Genomic DNA, 16,941 nt, shown 5'->3' on the forward strand with positions numbered 1-16,941 from the left:
CCGCATGGGCTGTTCAAATGGCAGTAATACTTGTATGTACTTCACAGAGGTTTATGAGGACGTAAAGCACACATTTATACATGGTAAACAGGGAATGTTTTGTATTTTTAGTATAATTACTACATGTAAAAGTTGACTTCTAGAAGAGTGTAAGCATTGACATTTTTGCAAATAATACAGTTGCGTCCCCAAATCAACAGCATAAGCAGTGTGGTCTTTCAAAGGTGAGTCACGCACAAATATTGCCTTCTCAGGTGTATATTCGTGAAGTAGCTCTAGGATGGGTTAGGTAGCGTAAGGGAGATTTTGACGGGGTCTCCTTGAAGCCCTCCAGATTTAAAATCTCTAGGTTAGAATGAAGAAATGGTTTGGGAATGAACATTAAAGAGAAGGGAGAAGATTTGAGGAAAGTTTTTAATATATTTTTTTAGGGTGGAGGGATTGAGTAGATTTATAGGCTGAGGGAAAACAATGAACGATACAAGAGGATGTTCATACTTGACACTAACTGATGGGATGTGATTGCAAAGCAGGGAGAATTGGGTGGGATTACAGACAGGAGATTGGCAGGCTTTTGAGTAGAGAAAGGGTATGAGCAACAGTGAGGGCAACCAGGCATTTGGGTTCAAGGAGAGCAGGTTTGGGGAAACAAGAACGTTGTGTTCAAATATTTGAAAACCCATCATGCAGAAGAAAGATTGCGCTAGTTCTCTTTGCCACCTAGGGAGGAAACGAGCACCAGTGGGTAAAAGTTCGAGGGAGACCAGATCTCTGGCCACCACAGGAAAGAGCTGTCTCAGAGCCCAAGCAGATACAAAGATGACGTGAACTTGGCCTGGAGAAATGGTCGGGCTCCGCAGCTGCGACACACTGGGTGAGCCATTTACATCATGGCATCCAGGCTCCTCCTTGACCTGGTGTACTGGGCTCAGGACCGTCCCTGTCTGGCAGTCCTCCTGTCTAATATGGCTCATTTTGAAGAATTTAAGCTAATTTCCTCAAAGATACGAAATTAACCTCATCACCCTCCTCTGAAGTGGTCTGTATTTGTCCTAAGAGCTGTTTTCTTCTTGCTGCCACCACTCACCCTTTTCTGGGATTTCCCCCTTTCTGTCCCTTTGCTGCTTGCCCTGACTCTGTAGCGATAGAAACACATAGATGTGCCGAGGGGCCTAATTAACATCATTACAAATTAATATTCTGTCAGGCCTCTAGAAAGATTCCTGGTGTTTTACCCTCCTTTTAAACTTTAGATTGTGAAACGCCTCCTTCCTTCCTGTTGCAGAGCAAGTTCAGCGGTGTCCGTGTGGGCAGATCCTGTAGTATCCCGGACAGCTCGCAGTGTGGACTCTGCTTTGACTTAGCCCGACGGTGACAGCGGCAGGTGCCACAAAGCAAATGAGATGCAACATCGGGGGCTTGGGGGGGAGAAAAAGAATAAATGAAACAAGATGGGATCGGGAGGGAGACAAACCATAAGAGATTCTTAATCTCACAAAACAAACTGAGGGTTGATGGGGAGAGGGGGGTTGGGAGAGGGAGGGTGGGGTTATGGACATTGGGGAGGGTATGTGCTATGGTGAGTGCTGTGAAGTGTGTAAACCTGGCGATTCACAGACCTGTACCCCTGGGGCTAATAATACATTATATGTTAATAAAAAAATAAAATAAATAAAATAACTGGGAAGACCTTACACTTTCACGGTAAACTATACATTTGGGGGACTTGAACTGTGGCAAGAGTTTTATTAACCCGAGAATGACTTTTTCTGTGAAGAGCCTTTTCTTTCAGTGCAATTAGTACAAACTCAGTGCTTGGGGGTTTGTGTGCGCACATACGGCATCCACTGTCACATAACTGCGAAGAGTAAATCTGTCTGGGTGTGGCAGGTGTCTCGTGTCACAGGACAGGTATCCGCGATTGACAGTAAGCCCTAAATGACATCGTGTGGAAGGATGATGCAGTGCCCTCAGAGAGAGGAGACACTGTGCCAAGTTCAAATTTTGTGTGTGAGCATTGGCAAAGCGCTGTAGTAAATTCGCATTTTCTTCACATTAGTCACGGTGCAAAAGAAGGCTTTTTAAAGCAAAGAGTAATCTCTGGAATTTAGCATAAAGACTCTCGTTAGTTTCAGGCTTTTTGCATGATGTTGCTCCTTTGTGGGGAACCAACAGAAAGCAAACTCCATCCATATTCACTTCCTCAACATCAAAGGAAGATGGACTGTTTCAGAGATTCCTTGTGGAAAGCAAGAGGAAGAAATTAGAAACTAATCAACATTTCTGCTTACTGTATTTATTCTAAGTCATACTGTTGCTAATTTTGGAGTGCATCTGTTAACTTCTTTTTGTTTTATGTTAGTTCTTAGTATGTCATCATAATATGTTCCCGTTATCAGGATAGCAGCAGAATTGAGTGGTTAATTCTGTTTGGTATCCGAGACTGTTATTCTATTTGTATCTTGTAATTTGGACCAGAATTAAATTCTAACATTTAGAAATTTATACATATGTATTTAATGGGTTTTACTTTTTGATGGAGTGCGGAGAAAAGATAGGTACTTATCCAGGTACAGAAAACAAAGCATCTAATTGATTTTTGAAGTAACACCACAAAGAAATTTTTGCATGAAAATTTCCAGGAATGGAAACGTCTGAATTTTTTTTAACTGAGTTCATAATTACATGTATACCTATACATGTAATTCTAGTCTTAGAACAGTGACAGTTAATAAAATGCTTATCATCTGTTGAGCAATTAATAGGAAAACTGGATTATTTCCAAGTGTAGTCAAATTACCATAATTTGCAATCATAACCCATGTTCTGAAGCTTTTGTGACTTCTCATTCTTAGAGTAATAAATGTATTCCTGTCATACTCAGGCTGAAGCATGCTGATTTGGTCCCAGGATAACACTTGTGTAATACCACTCTTTTATCATTTAAACTTACAAATCTTACTCATTTCTTCAGGATGCACGTGCATTTTAGACAGCACTGATAAAGGAGTGAGGGAAAGAACAGAATACAATGCAAGGTAACCTGGCGCAGGGGCTTTGTCTAATAATCAGCTTTTTCAGCGGGGTCAGAGGTCAGTCTTCTAGACAGTGTGTAAAGACAAGGCCACTTCCTATGGTAAGGGGAGTTTTTGATACAGTATCTAATTCCTTTGTCAGTTTTCCTGGGCAGTTTATGATTTAAGATGGGATTTAAGCACAAACGAGAGCGTGGGTGTTTTAGGACTTGGATTGGGTTCAAATTGACTCCAGGTTTGTGAAAGTAAATCTGACAAGTTGCTGGTTAGTGGGTGCGTTGCCTAATGTGTCTGAGGCTCATTTCACTCACCTGACCTATACTGAAGCCCAACCATTCACCGAGCGTGATCCTGTTTTATTCTCACGTAAATTTCACAATCGGCAACCCCCCCCCAAAAAAATAGATCAGGAAATGTGTGGTTTTTTTTTTTAAAGATTTTATTTATTTGACAGAGAGAGATCACAAGTAGGCAGAGAGGCAGGCAGAGCGAGAGAGAGAGAGGGAAGCAGGCTCCCCGCCAAGCAGAGAGCCCAATGTGGGACTCGATCCCAGGACCCCTGAGACCATCACCCGAGCCGAAGGCAGGGGCTCAACCCACTGAGCCACCCAGGCACCCGGGAAATGGGTTTTTAAGGTGAATAACAACCTGTTCTAGGCTGGACAGCAGGAGAATGGTAGACAAGGGACAAGGGATGGAACCCAGGTCTCTGATGGCAGATTGCAAGCTCTTACCTTCTGAGCCACTGGTTCCCAAATTCTCTGTATTTACCCGGAGAGCTTGATTCATCATGCATTGCTGGGCCTTTGAGTTTCAGATTCTGTAGGCCCCTGCGAGGGCCCAGGAATTGTTATTTCTAACCAGCCTGGATATTGATGCTGCTGGTCATGAGGACCACACGTTGAGAACTACTGCCTGACTCCCTCCTCTGGAGAACAAATAAGAGAATTCAGGGGTTGTGCTCGTATTGATAATCTCTGACATCTGTTGACTAGTTACCACGTCCTTGACACTGTTCTAAGTTAATTCTTCTTTAATCTCACATTAATCTTAGGAGACAGTTAAATCGCAAGGAAAGGGTAAGGGGGTGTGATCACCACTGCCAAGTGGCGTAGACAGAGGCTCCCAGTGAGGCGGTGTCCTAGTGCCTTGGGGTCAGAGCTGCTTCTCCTCACGCTGACTTCCATCAGCCAAACTGGTTTCCAAGGCCAGTGTCCCTGGAGCTATCGGCAGAAACAGATTTCAGGCTCTGGGAATATTGAGAGAAAAGGAGACGCTCCTTTCTTTTCACCCACTGTGTTTTCTGTCCTTGGAGGGGGCTGTTGAAGGCGAGGCCTGGGAGGAAAGGGTTTCTCCCTCCTTTTCATGTTGTCCTCCCAGCATTCTGAAGGACGGGTGACATAGTTGGTCATTCTGAGGAAGGATGAGATTCTGGAAACGAGCTGTATTTCAGTTGAACTCTGACACTGTGGATACTCATTAGCATGGAAAAACAGGATTCCAGATGGTTCCGTACGTAGGAGCCCTGTTGGCAGTGGGGCCCGTGTGCTGAATGGGAAGGTGTGTCCACTGACGCCGGCCACCCAGCAGCAGGGGTGTTCGCTAACCTGTACTGTTAGCCTGCTCATGGCTGCTCCGAGAGCCACGGAGAACCTCAGAATCAAAAATGAAGAAAGGGAGAGAGAAAAAACATCAATTCAACATTGAGTTTGAAACCCGTACTCTGCTTAGGAAACTGTAGTCTCCCCCAATCATTTTAAGGCTTAAAGAGAAAGCCTGAGGCAGCTTCAAAAGGTCACAGCACCTTGATACATCAGTAGTCTGTGTGTCTGGTTCCATGAAAAATTGTGTCAAGTAACGGGTACGTGTAAGATACCTACAAAAATAAAACGTACTTGTCCCACCGGTCATAGTGGACCTCATGGTCAAGTGAGTGTTCAGTTCATTGTACAAGAGCGTCTAAATCCAGAATAAGCGTAGCCTGATACGGATCTCATCTTAGACTTGCTGGCGTGAGAATTTCCATGAGGCCAGGATTTGAATCCAGGGACGAATTCTTCTTGGTCGTGGGAGAGCCATTTAGCTGGAGAGCTAGCGTGGGGTGCCAGGCCTCCTTACTGTTGGCTTGGACTTGTCTCTGATTTAAAATGACCTTAGAACTTTGCAAAGGGTATTAGGACTTACTGTTAGTTTTTTGAATATTCATCTTTGTATTCGATCCTTGTTTTCTTCCATTAAGGTTTTATACACAGCAGCACAGACTCTAGACACAAGAACAAAAGGAAAATACTACCTAGACTCGTCTTCTTTGTGGTTACGGTACTGAATTTTGACCTAATGTGGCTCGATGGAAAGAATCACCCATGCATTTATTCTGGTCCGTCGTAGGTTAACGAAGCCCTTGTCGTTCGCGGACTGTGTTGGGGATGAGCTGCCGTGGGGCTGGGAAGCAGGCTTTGACCCACAGATTGGCGTCTACTACATCGATCACGTCAACAGTAAGTTTCTCTTTTTTATAAAAGTGATCCCCTCCCCAGATCTCGAGTCTGACAAAAACATAAACGCTTTATACAGTGAACTTCTTTATTATAAGTCCCACTTTCTCAGTGACTAATATTGCCTGAAATGCCTGTTGTGTAATCCGGGGCCTGCATGTATGTTGGGCTTTTGGGGGCAGAGACAGAGAAACGAATCTGTCTGTGTGTCCGTCTGCCTGGTAGGGGGTGAGTGTTCTGGAGGCACAAAAAGCCCATATTAATAACAGTGGTCTCTTAGAAACCTAAGGATGTTTACATGTAACATGTAAACACATGTTACATGTAAATATATACATGTAAATATAAATATATACATATGTATATCTCTATATATGTTTATGTATAAAATCTGCTCACAGTACTTTTATCAAATTTGAGAAAATATCCTCCACTGATTCTCTGTCAGAGTCTGTTTTTTATCTGTGCAAATACTCACTTCCCAGCATGACTGGGAAGGGTTCCGGAACTGACGGAACCAGGGCACACAGGCCTGACATCTGCAGAGGCTGAAGGCATGGGGGGCATGCTGAGTTGGGGGAGGAGGCTTTGAGCCCCCTGGCGATCTGCTGGGAGGCTCCAGTCCCAGTGTGGTGGGGACGCAGGACTCGCTGCCAGCGGTGGAGGGGCTCCGCTGGGGAGACCACTGAGAGTGGAGAGTAAAGTGTTCCCCGCCAATGAGCGGCAGCCAGGGAGCCAGACAAGAGGACAGTTGGGGTGCCTGGCATGGTGGCTGTTTGTTGCAGGCAGCATGGGGAGTGGCTGTAAAGCCGTCCCGCTCTCACACGTAGATGGGACAGAGGGGTCGGAGGAGCAAGGACTTGGAAGAATTAAATCAGTTTTTCAGCGAATGCAGATAGCTCCTAATCTGTGGTAGGAGAACATCGGTGCGTAGAGTTGGAACTAGCGTTTATGCACACATTAGTTCAACATAACAAGAAGTAATAGCTTCTGTAAGCTTTACTGGTTTGTAGCATGCGATTAGAAGAAATGTGACTTTTGTGGAGAGATATCTCTTCCCGAAAGCTTGTCCAGATTCCCTGAAGAATTCATCATTGTGGGTTTTATAGCTTTCATTTTTATATTTTTTAGTAAACCTCTCTTAATTGTATTGTTATTTGTGGGTTTTATTGCTTATCAATGATTGACATCAAATATTTTTATGTTATAATGGCAGGGACAACTTTTGGTAAAATTCAGTTCATTTTGAACAGTTGTAACTCCTAATGTCATTGCAGATAAATAATTCAATGGAATATCTGGAGTGTTTAACTATTTAAACTCACTTTCATGCAAGTTTAGCTTTCTTTCCTTAAATAATATTTGCAGAAGCAGAAACAAACCTCCCTGTCCTGGTTCGACAGAACTAAGCTCTCATGGCCCCAAAATGAGAAGCCATTTTAATTCCCTCAGTTTCCATCTGGCTACCTGTAGGCTCTCGGGTTCCTAAAGCCACCTTTCGGGCTTTCCTTCCGATCTCAGTGGTAGAGGGCTTCTCCTGGACCCCCAACCCTAACAGCCTTCTGAATAACTTTAAAAAAAAATTTTTTTTTAAAGAGGGGCACCTGGGTGGCTCAGTGGGTTAAAGCCTCTGCCTCTGCCTTTCGGCTCAGGTCATGGTCCCAGGGTCCTGGGATCCAGCCCCTCATCGGGCTCTCTGCTTAGCAGGGAGCCTGCTTCTCCCTCTCTCTCTGCCTGCCTCTCTGCCTACTTGTGATCTCTGTCAAATAAATACATAAAATTTTTTTTTAAAGATTTTATGTATTTATTTGAGAGAGATGGCGGGAGAGCCCACGAGTAGGGAGCATCTGGGGAAACCAGACTTGCCACGGAGCAGGGAGCCCAATGCAGGGCTCAATCCCAGGACCCTGGGATCATAACCTGAGCTGAAGGCAGACACCTAACAGACTGAGCCACCCAGGCACCCCTCTTAATAACTTTTATGTCCCATCCTCCTCTTTCATTTCTTTACCCATCATTTTCTTGTTTTAAAAATTTCTCCCACCATTTCTTTATCTAGTGATTCTTTTGTCTTCCTCTTTAAACCCTGGCAACTCTCACAATGAAACCAAACCAGAGCTACCGAAAGACACAAATAACAGCTCTCTCCGCCCAGCCTCACTCATTGAACTCAAAACGGTCATTCAGCCCAAACCCCCACCAGCTGTGACCTCCTCCTTCCCCCTCGCCCGGGAAGCTTGCGTGAACTGCGCTGTGGACCCTGTTCTCCGTCTTGTCACAGAGCTCACCTGAGACCCCACTGGGGTCGCATCCAGACGACACCAGGTCTCCTCTTCCTTTATCTGACAGAGGACCTTGCTACCAGGGTTTATTTCCTTTTGTGCTTTACTCCTTTGGATTTCATGATACCTTCTGTTGGAATTTTTTTTTTTAAAACATACCTGGCGGCTCCTGCCCTCTTTCCTTTTGCCTGTCCCTGGTGTCAAGATTTCTGGAGTCGCCTTCTGTCTACAGCCCACGGATCCCATGGGTTGTGACCTCAGCTACTCCCTGAAGCTGATGGCTGCCACATGTATCTCGTAAGTCTTGTCTAGGGTTCCAGGTGCATGCAGCTGATTCTTACGAGGCGGCTCTTTCCATCCTGTCCCCATAGGCCCCCACTAGCGTGCCCTCCTCCGGCCTGTCCAGGTACTGGGAGACATTGTCCCTGTGCCGTGTGGTTCCTTGGCTTTCTGCCTCCCTTTGTGACAATTGGTTCCAGCCCCAAACACTCTCTTCCCAGGCCTCTTGGCTTCCCACAGGCCACCTCGGGTGTCCAGTCCTCCACCGGGTCCCCACCCCCATTCCAAATAAGGTGCCCTGTCCAGGTATTTCTGTAGTGCCAGGCACTTAGGGATCTTTAAAAAGCATTTGTCACATTGCATTTAAATAATTTATTTGTATGTTTTCCCCCCAAATGGTGAGCTTCTTGTGGACAGTGACCGTATCTTCATTTCTTTAACCTTGGCTACCTCGTATTATGATAAACTCTTAAATGTTAGAAGGATGGAAGAGCTTTATTGTTTAACTCACACATTGAAAGCTTTCTGTTTGTTTTTGAAGAAAGTAAAGTTCAAGTATAAATTATGCTTCAGAGCATACCCTTCTGAATATTTAAAAACTTAATTATTTAGAATACAGGTTTTTATGTCTCCCATTTTGCTTTACTGCAATAATGGTATCCCAGTGGCCTGATGGATTTACTGTGCCCTAAAGTGCCCAAATTCCCCACATCAAGTAGTTTTCCCACTAAGAAGGATCTGGTCCATTATCTCATTAATCTTAAAGACATTCCTGTGAAGTAGTTTTGGGAAACAAATGGTATTATCTTCTCATAACAGCTGGTCTCCACATATGTTGTCTTGACATTGTATAGTTTCAGCATTATTTTATCTTTATTTACCAAAAAAGAAAGAAAGAAAGAAAGAAGGCAAGCCTGTTTGGCCGTTTAATACCATTTCTGTGTAACACTATTAAATACCTAGAAGTATAATATAAGTCATATAGTTGTCACTTTGACCTTGACAATGAGTATTTTCCACTTTAAGTGTTTTATGATAGAATTCTTTAGTGGGGGTGTAGAGAATGGGGGGGATATTTGTAACTAAAAGTTAATTATGAAGTATTGTTTATAAAGTTTTGATCTTATCACCATAAGCAGAAATTAATCACTTTTTGGGTAGCTCTAGAGTTCTACCTTAATTTTTCCTTCTTTCTTTTGGTAATGGAGGTCTCATTTATATAAAAGAAAATGCATAGCTTTTAAGTATGCAGTTCAGTGAATTGTGGCAAATGTAAAAATCTTCTGTAACTGCCCCTCCGGTCAAGAGGCAGAATAATCTCATCCCCCCAGTAAGTTCTTTCCTGTCCCCTTCTAGTCCCACCTCCCCCACTGCTATAGTTCTCATTTCTGCCACAGTGGCTTCGTTTTGCCTGTTCTAGAACTTTGTATAAACTGAGTACATTCAATTCTGTGGATGGAATCTTTCACTCGGCTTATTTTTAAAGGAACAGCCTGCCGATACCGCATCGTGGATGAGTATTCATAGTACCTTGAGCTTGACAAAGAACCCGTATCCACATCATATAAAGAACTCCTGAAAATCAACATTAAGAAGACAAACAACCCAATTTAAAAAGGGTCAACCACCTTAGAGACTTCCTCAGCTCTCTTCTCTGTCATCTTGCCCCCTGATCTCTGGCTCCCCTGGAGCCTCTTCCTGGTATTCTAGCAAGTACGATGCGGCTTTAGCCTCGCCGCACACCATCGAATGCTCCTCGGGACTGCCTGTGTCTCAGGCGGAGCCGAGAGCTCAGGAGGCTGCGGTGTGGGCTGCCACCGCTCCACCAACCTCCCACCATTGTTGCCCGCCATGGGGCTGCAGCTCATTTCCGGGCTTCTCTGGGATGGTTGCAGGTGCCCCCTCAGTCCTCTGACAAGAGAGAGTGGGTTTTGTCTTGGAGTTTTTTTCATCGCACCCATTTGCAGTACCCATGGATATGGGAAATATAAGAGATAAGGGAGGTGTGACACAATGAGCTAGGACTTACTGCCGCACGGTTGTTCTGTGAGTCCCCAACTTCCTTCCACAGTCGTCCTTGCTCTACCTTAACTGTGCAGTGTCTTCCTTTGATTGTTTTATGTGGGCTGTCCTTGGTGGTGGTGGTGGTTCTGTTTCTCTTTGCTGTCCTTGGTTTTTATCTGTAATCAGTGGGAGAGATTGGATAGCGTACGCTTACTCCATATTACCCACACTGCACTCCTCTGTATTAGTTTTGAAGCACCTCACTTTGTGTTTAAATTTGATGAAAATTTCTCAAGTGTGTGTAATATTTCACATGGAGCCGTTTCCTTTAGAAGAAGGGACATAAATTTGGGGCCCTCCTACTTCATCTCTGTCATATTTCATCCTTTATATTTACCTACGAGGATAAACTATGAAAATATAAAGAAAATTTTTAAACACGTAAAATATCCTAGTAAAACCTATGACGGCGGTAATGATACTGATTTTTAGTGAGTGTAACTGACAGTTGTCAGTATCATGAATCTGTGTAATGATCTACATGTTTCATATAGTTGTCACTTCAGAGGTCTAGTCCCAGTCCCAGTAGTCCCTTTCTTCCACGTAGATGGAAGGGGACGAAGATAATAGTGCCTTTCTTCTTGTGCCTGGAACCTTCCTTCCTTCCTGTAGACTGCTCCTTCTCTCTCCCCTCATTTGCTATATCTACAGTCCCCACATCTTGTCATTCTCAAAGACAGGACCTCACCCTCATCCCCCAGCACTCTGCCCTCCATCTACAGCACTATTCCACTTTGCCATTACAAAATGGGGTTCTTCTGTTTTCCCTTTGACTTTATTATTTTTTGATACGTTATGGTCCTCATGACTCCTACATCGAAAAATGTAGAATCATTTGTCAGTTCTTACAGATTGTTTCATCTATACCGTAGTATCAGATTTGCTCCTTTAGCCACTTGTCCGCTATCATTTTCCTAATTCAGACCCTCATTACCTCATGTCTTTTGTTTCTTTCCCTTAAAAAAAAAAAACACTATAAAAATAATGCATGTGTGTAGGAAAAAAGTAGAAAATGTAGATAAATAAAAGGAAGGAAAAATATTATCTGTATTCACACAGCCCAAAGAGAACGAAGTATTCTAAACCTCTTCCAGACTTTTTCATATTGATACATACAGACACACACACACTCAGAGTTTTAAATACATTTTTATATCTCAAGTGGGATTATAGTATATATATGATTTTATAAACTTTTTTCACTTAACATTTAATCTGTTATCAAAAAACTTTCTGCACAATCATATTGACTCTTCTGTAGAGTTAGTAGAGTTATGTAGAGACAGTAGAACCTCACATTTCTGTCAGATCATGTTCCTCAAATACACCTAAGATCCTTTCTTGGCCTTGCCTAGAACCTTCGTGGCACACCATCGCTTGCAAAATGAGTTTCATGTTTATTAACCTGGTGTTCAAGAAACCGTGGGCCCGTCCCTGTTGGAGTAGTGGGGAAGAAATGAGACAATATAGCAGAGTGTGGGAAGAACCGCTGCTGGGCCGGCAGAACAAGCGAGAACAAGAACAAGTGTCCTCTCCGTTCTGAAGGGTGTAGCCATGGCTGCTAGAGGCAGTGCTTTGAGCTGATACCTGAAGAATGACTGAGTTAACCAGGCCTGGAGAAGAAGGGGCTGGGGTTGGGCTTGGGGGTTGGGAAAAGGCCACCTTCCTGGAAGAAGAGAGAGCATGCCTTCAAGCCAAAGGTCTGGAGAGGCCACAGAACGCAGGGGTTGTTGAAAGAAATTCGGTGCCGCTGAAGGCTGCTGTGTGTATTGTGGAGGTCTGGGAGGGGGGTGTCTGGAAAAGTAAAGCACTGGGTCCTGAGGGGCCATTGTCTGGAACCTTCTAGAGCCCTGTTCCATCACTGTCTTTCTGTGGAACCTTCCTTTTTTAGCCAGAGAAAACCCAGTGTCTAAACTGCCCTGGCTCTTAGCCTTCCTCCTCTCAAGGGTTTTAGCACTTTTTACTGGACAAACTCGTGGTTTTTGTTTTTTGTTTTTTTAACTCATGGGTCACATTTTCCTCTCTATTTTGTAGGTTCCTTGAAAGGAGGGCCTCACATCCGAACATCTCATTTCCCCTATATTGCCTGTAGTAGATGGTTGGTACCTGTCTGTAGAAGTAACAGGGGATAATAAGCTTAGCGGGTAATTTCCAAGAAGAAGGAAAAGGACAGTTCCTCCTATTTGTGTCACCCATTCTTCCCGAGGACAGCAGAAAGAATGGAAATAGGCATGACAGACAGGGATCACACTCCTTTTAAGAATAATGTCATCTTCCATGATAAGCTCTTGTAACTCACAACATGTTCTCTGTGTATAAAGTTCCACACCTGAAACCAATGGAGTGTGAATTCCCTTGAGGTACGGGACATTTCCGCAGACATCATGCAAATTATTGTGTCCTAATACGGTGTTTTCCCAAGGTTACCAGGTCTTAATTCAAAAATACCACATTTTCATAATACTTTTTTTTTTTTTTTAGCATTTGCACTTAATAAATATTCTTTACAAGTCCATTCAACACATGTAGCCAGAGGAGGTGAAGCACAATCCTGCTTTCAGACACCTTCTTCTGAGGTGCATCTGGGAACCCTCTTTTGTAGCTCACGTTTGCATTGTACAGCATTTGAGAAATGTAAATGTTCCCATAAAGCTCTTGTAACATACAGTATCTAAACCAGCCTAACAGAGTGTTTCTGCTGATCTAGCCAAATAAATGCTGATCGTGTGGGTTTTTTTTTTTAAGATTTTTTAAAAAATTCATTTCTTTGAGAGAGCGAGAGCATGAGCAAGGAGGAGAGACAGAGGGAGAAGCAGACTCCCCACTGAGCTGGGAGCCTGACACAGGGTTTGATTGCAGGACCCCAAGATCATGATCAGAGCCAAATGCAGGCACTTAACTGACTGAGCCACCCAGGCGCCCCAATGTGGATCATTTATCATTATTATCATTTATTCATTTCAGTGTCAGTCCGTGTTACTTTCAGTGTTTTGTGGCAATTTAAGTGCTGAACAGGTATCTTGTGGCAAGTATGCCCGTTCCCCAATATGTAGGGAAAAGACGTTTGGATAAAACCCGAAGGTGTTGAGAGAGAACCAGGCGTGCATACTTTAACTATTATAACTGTCCACAGTTGTCATACGCAGTTGGAATTCGTGTTATCCCTTGAGCTGTCCGGCTTCTTACTTACATCTCTCGCTATAACACATGATCTCGAAACTTAGTGGCTCCAAATACATTTATTATCTCACGGTTCCTGTGCATCATGAATCCAAGCAAGGCTCAGCGGAATCTTCTAGCTCACGGTCTCACAGGCTGGCGGTCCTCAAGGTGGTAGCCAGACTCAACTGGAGAAGGATCTGCTTTCATGCTCACTCACGTGGTTGTTGGCAGGACTCGGTTCCCTGTTGGCTGAGGGCCAGCGACCCCCCTCGTTCCTTGAATATGGGCCTCTCCCTAGGTCAGCGTACAGCATCATGCTTGGCTTCAGCAGGAAAGCCACGAAGCACCAGGGAGGGAGGGACGCACCAGTTGGCAGTCGCAGCCCTTGGTGATCTGGTCCCAGGTCCTACCTGTCACGTCCTCTCCCTTGTATTCATTGGAAGCAGATCACAAGGTCTAGCTCATACTGAAGGGACAAGACCACGAGGAAGGGAGGATTATTACTGGTCAGCCACAGTTAGGAAAACTTTTGTAAGACCATAAATTTCCATTTGGTAGAGGATGAATTCTGTACTTTGAGTCGACTTGCAGTTAGATTTGGAAGCAATATAAATATTACACATTTGGATCGCCAGAGACCTGAGTTATAACAAATTTCTTAAACTGAGAAGTTTAGGCTCTTATTGGCTGGTATCTGCCCTTTCCCCTTATTTTCCAGAAAGCAAAGCTGCCCCACCGTGATGATGTCTGTCAGGGCTGGAGAGACCGTCCGATCAGGATTGTTCCCTCCTGCATCTCTAGACATTGATGCCAAGCCTTTTTTTTTCCTCCTGATTACATGAGATAGGCCTCTTCTGTGTGCTGAAATACTTACATCATAAATATGAGTGTTCAAAATACTACGTTAGAAGAAGCTCAGCTTTTGTTCCCAGTGGCTGTGGAGTGAAGGTCCCAGGCCCGAGGCGGTGGTTGCAGTGTCTGACCAACCCAGGCCATTTGGTTTATCACTCAGAACCGTTCTAAGCCCTAAGGGACCCAGGCTTCCCAGCTGAACCCCTTCAGTTTAGTGTTATCCCTTATCCTTAGAGACCAGGGTAGTTAGACATTTCCAGAACCAGCCTGGGCCCTAGAGATTCTCGTGTCCACATCAGATCACCTCAGATCATTGTCTGGGTGTTGACCTACTGCGGCCTTTGGGGCCAACCAGAAACACAGAGCTTGGGGTACATTAAGACTGAGACTCCCACGCAAAAACATTTTAAACACAGGATATGTACCTGGACATTACAGCAAATTGATAAATTAATTTCCCTATTCTGCTTCGTCAGGAGTAGGTTCTCATATTGGTACAGTGCCCAACCCATATAACCCAACCTTTTGGATAGTAAGTGATTTAGTTCATAGAGGTGACCGAACGGCAGCACGAAGCGAAGCGGTCAGCGCCATCAAAACAACTTGTATTACTCACAGTTCCCAAGAGAAGGGGCGGGCCACCCTCTCGGGGCCACAGTGGGAAGCTCCTGGGTCCGTCCGGAGGCAGGAGTGAAAGCCAGAGCACAGGCCAGAGCCTTTGTTGGAGGAATGGGCCAGGCAAAGTGGGCAAGTCTGAGCAAGCTCAGGGCTGGTACTCTGAATAATTTCATGGAGAAGGCAGCTCGTGAGCCATTGCAGAAGAGGGCTCTTTGCACTCCTTGCAATTTCTCTGCAACTTTTAAACCTACCGTTGCACGGGTTCTTCCACAGAAACTCTCACTGGGCTGGGAAATTTTTTTTCCCCTTTAAGAGCTCCCTGGGTGATTCTAGTATCCAACAGACAGAACCAAGAACGGTGCCTTAGCTTATTCTCCAAGCAGGACCAGGGTTTGGTTCATTTTTTTTCTTTTTGTTTTGGTTTTTTGGCTTTGTTTTTGTTTTTGGTTTTGGTTTGTTTTTAGTTTTCAAATCCACTACGGACTGACTGATACTTTTGTAAAATACAATAAAAATGAAATATTTGGAAAATGGGAAAAAAGGATAAAATGCAAGCCCGAACACTAGTAGAGTCAACAATATACAATAACTGTATTGAATTGCCATAAACATTTCAAAGTGTTTTCTCACGATTTCTCCACTGATTGTGGTGGACGTGTAACAGAGTTCAGGATCTGGGGTCGGCCAGCAGAGACGTTGAGGGGCGCCGATGTCAAGGGCAATGTGGCAAGAGTGTCCTGTATTAAGTAAAGGGAAACGTGTGCCATGGGAAGTAGATTGGGTTCAGATCACTCAGGACCTTGAATGCCGGCATCAATCATTTGGCTTTTATTCTGTAGGTATTGGGGAGCCAGGAAATTCTTGAGAGGAATGGCGGGACCCCGGTGAAGGAAGCTTCCTTTGGCAACGTTGTGTACGATGGCTTCACAGTGAGGATAAATTGTTAACAAGGATCTGAAATGGGGTGGATGGTGTGGTGAGCCACTGGGTAAAATCAAAGCAAGAACTCTATCCGATTTCTGGCGAGGTCACTTCATAAATACTAAGGAACTGCTTGGAGGAGATAAGAATTAAAGCTAGCAACTTCTTTTTTTAAATAAAGCTTAAATGATCCAAAAAAAGATCATTAAATTCTAAAATATAACCCACCTAATGTATTTTCAGAAACCACACAGATTGAAGATCCACGAAAACAGTGGAGGGGGGAGCAGGAGAAGATGCTCAAGGACTATCTCTCGGTGGCTCAGGACACTCTCAGGACCCAGAAGGAGCTGTACCACGTGAAAGAACAGAGACTTGCCTTGGCCCTCGATGAATATGTCCGATTAAACGATGCCTACAAGGAAAAGTCAAGTTCTCACACCAGCTGTAAGTACAGTGTGACTGCTCAGACTCTGGAAATGGGGACCAAAGTGTAGCTAAGGGAAGGCCAGTTGGGTTTCAGTGGAATTTCATCTTGCATCCTGCTCCTTTGTGGGCAGAAGCCATGAAAGGGGGTGAGGGCACCCCACAGACTTCACAGTTGAACCCCTTGACTCCATTCCAGACTGAAGTCCCCATCCCTCTCCCCAATTTGCTGATAATGAATCCCTTCTACTTTTTGCTCCTTCCTCTGCGTGATTGTCTTTTACTTATTTATGAGTTCATTTTCACCTGTTAGGATCCAGGCAAATAATTTGGCCCCCTTTGCTACCCCTTGTACGATTTTTAGCGGGAGGTGCTGGAACTGTTGGCCAGGATGAAGTTTCTGTTGGTCACTCTCTCACATCTCAGAAACTGATCATCTGGAGCTGGAGCTGATTTATCTAAAGAAGCAGTATGGATGGGCTCAGAAGTTCTAGAAGTTTCTGGGGAACGCACAGCTCTGTCAAGCTGCATGTACCGTAGGGTCCTTTAAGAGTTTAGATGTAGACATGAACTCTGGAGAGCAGTAAGCTCCGTGGTCTTTATGACATTCCTCTTTCTTGAGTTTTTATGAAAAAAATGATAAAGGTTTGAAGATTACTTTTTATATCTAGGTGTCTGATGAATGACAATAAAGGAATTCTAAAGTAAGTATCCACAGAAGCATGTAAATCTCGTTTTTAGAGTTTGTAAATTCCAAGCCGAGAACAAGTTCTGCAACTTGGAAAAGTTACTTTTTTTTCTTTTCTT

General features: G+C 44.1%; 1 protein-coding gene across 1 annotated transcript in view; it reads left to right on the forward strand.

The window, feature by feature from the left end:
• Positions 1 to 16,941, forward strand: part of LOC111144450 (WW and C2 domain containing 2) — a 209,350-nt gene that overhangs the window by 96,754 nt on the left and 95,655 nt on the right. Inside the window, exons 2-3 of the mRNA XM_022498768.1 lie at positions 5,424 to 5,533; positions 15,952 to 16,155. Of these exons, the coding sequence (XP_022354476.1) occupies positions 5,424 to 5,533; positions 15,952 to 16,155 (314 nt within the window). The remainder of the gene's footprint in view (positions 1 to 5,423; positions 5,534 to 15,951; positions 16,156 to 16,941) is intronic.

This window comes from Enhydra lutris, unplaced genomic scaffold (assembly GCF_002288905.1).
Source record: "Enhydra lutris kenyoni isolate GAN:26980312 unplaced genomic scaffold, ASM228890v2 scaffoldscaffold11, whole genome shotgun sequence".
NCBI lineage: Eukaryota > Metazoa > Chordata > Mammalia > Carnivora > Mustelidae > Enhydra > Enhydra lutris.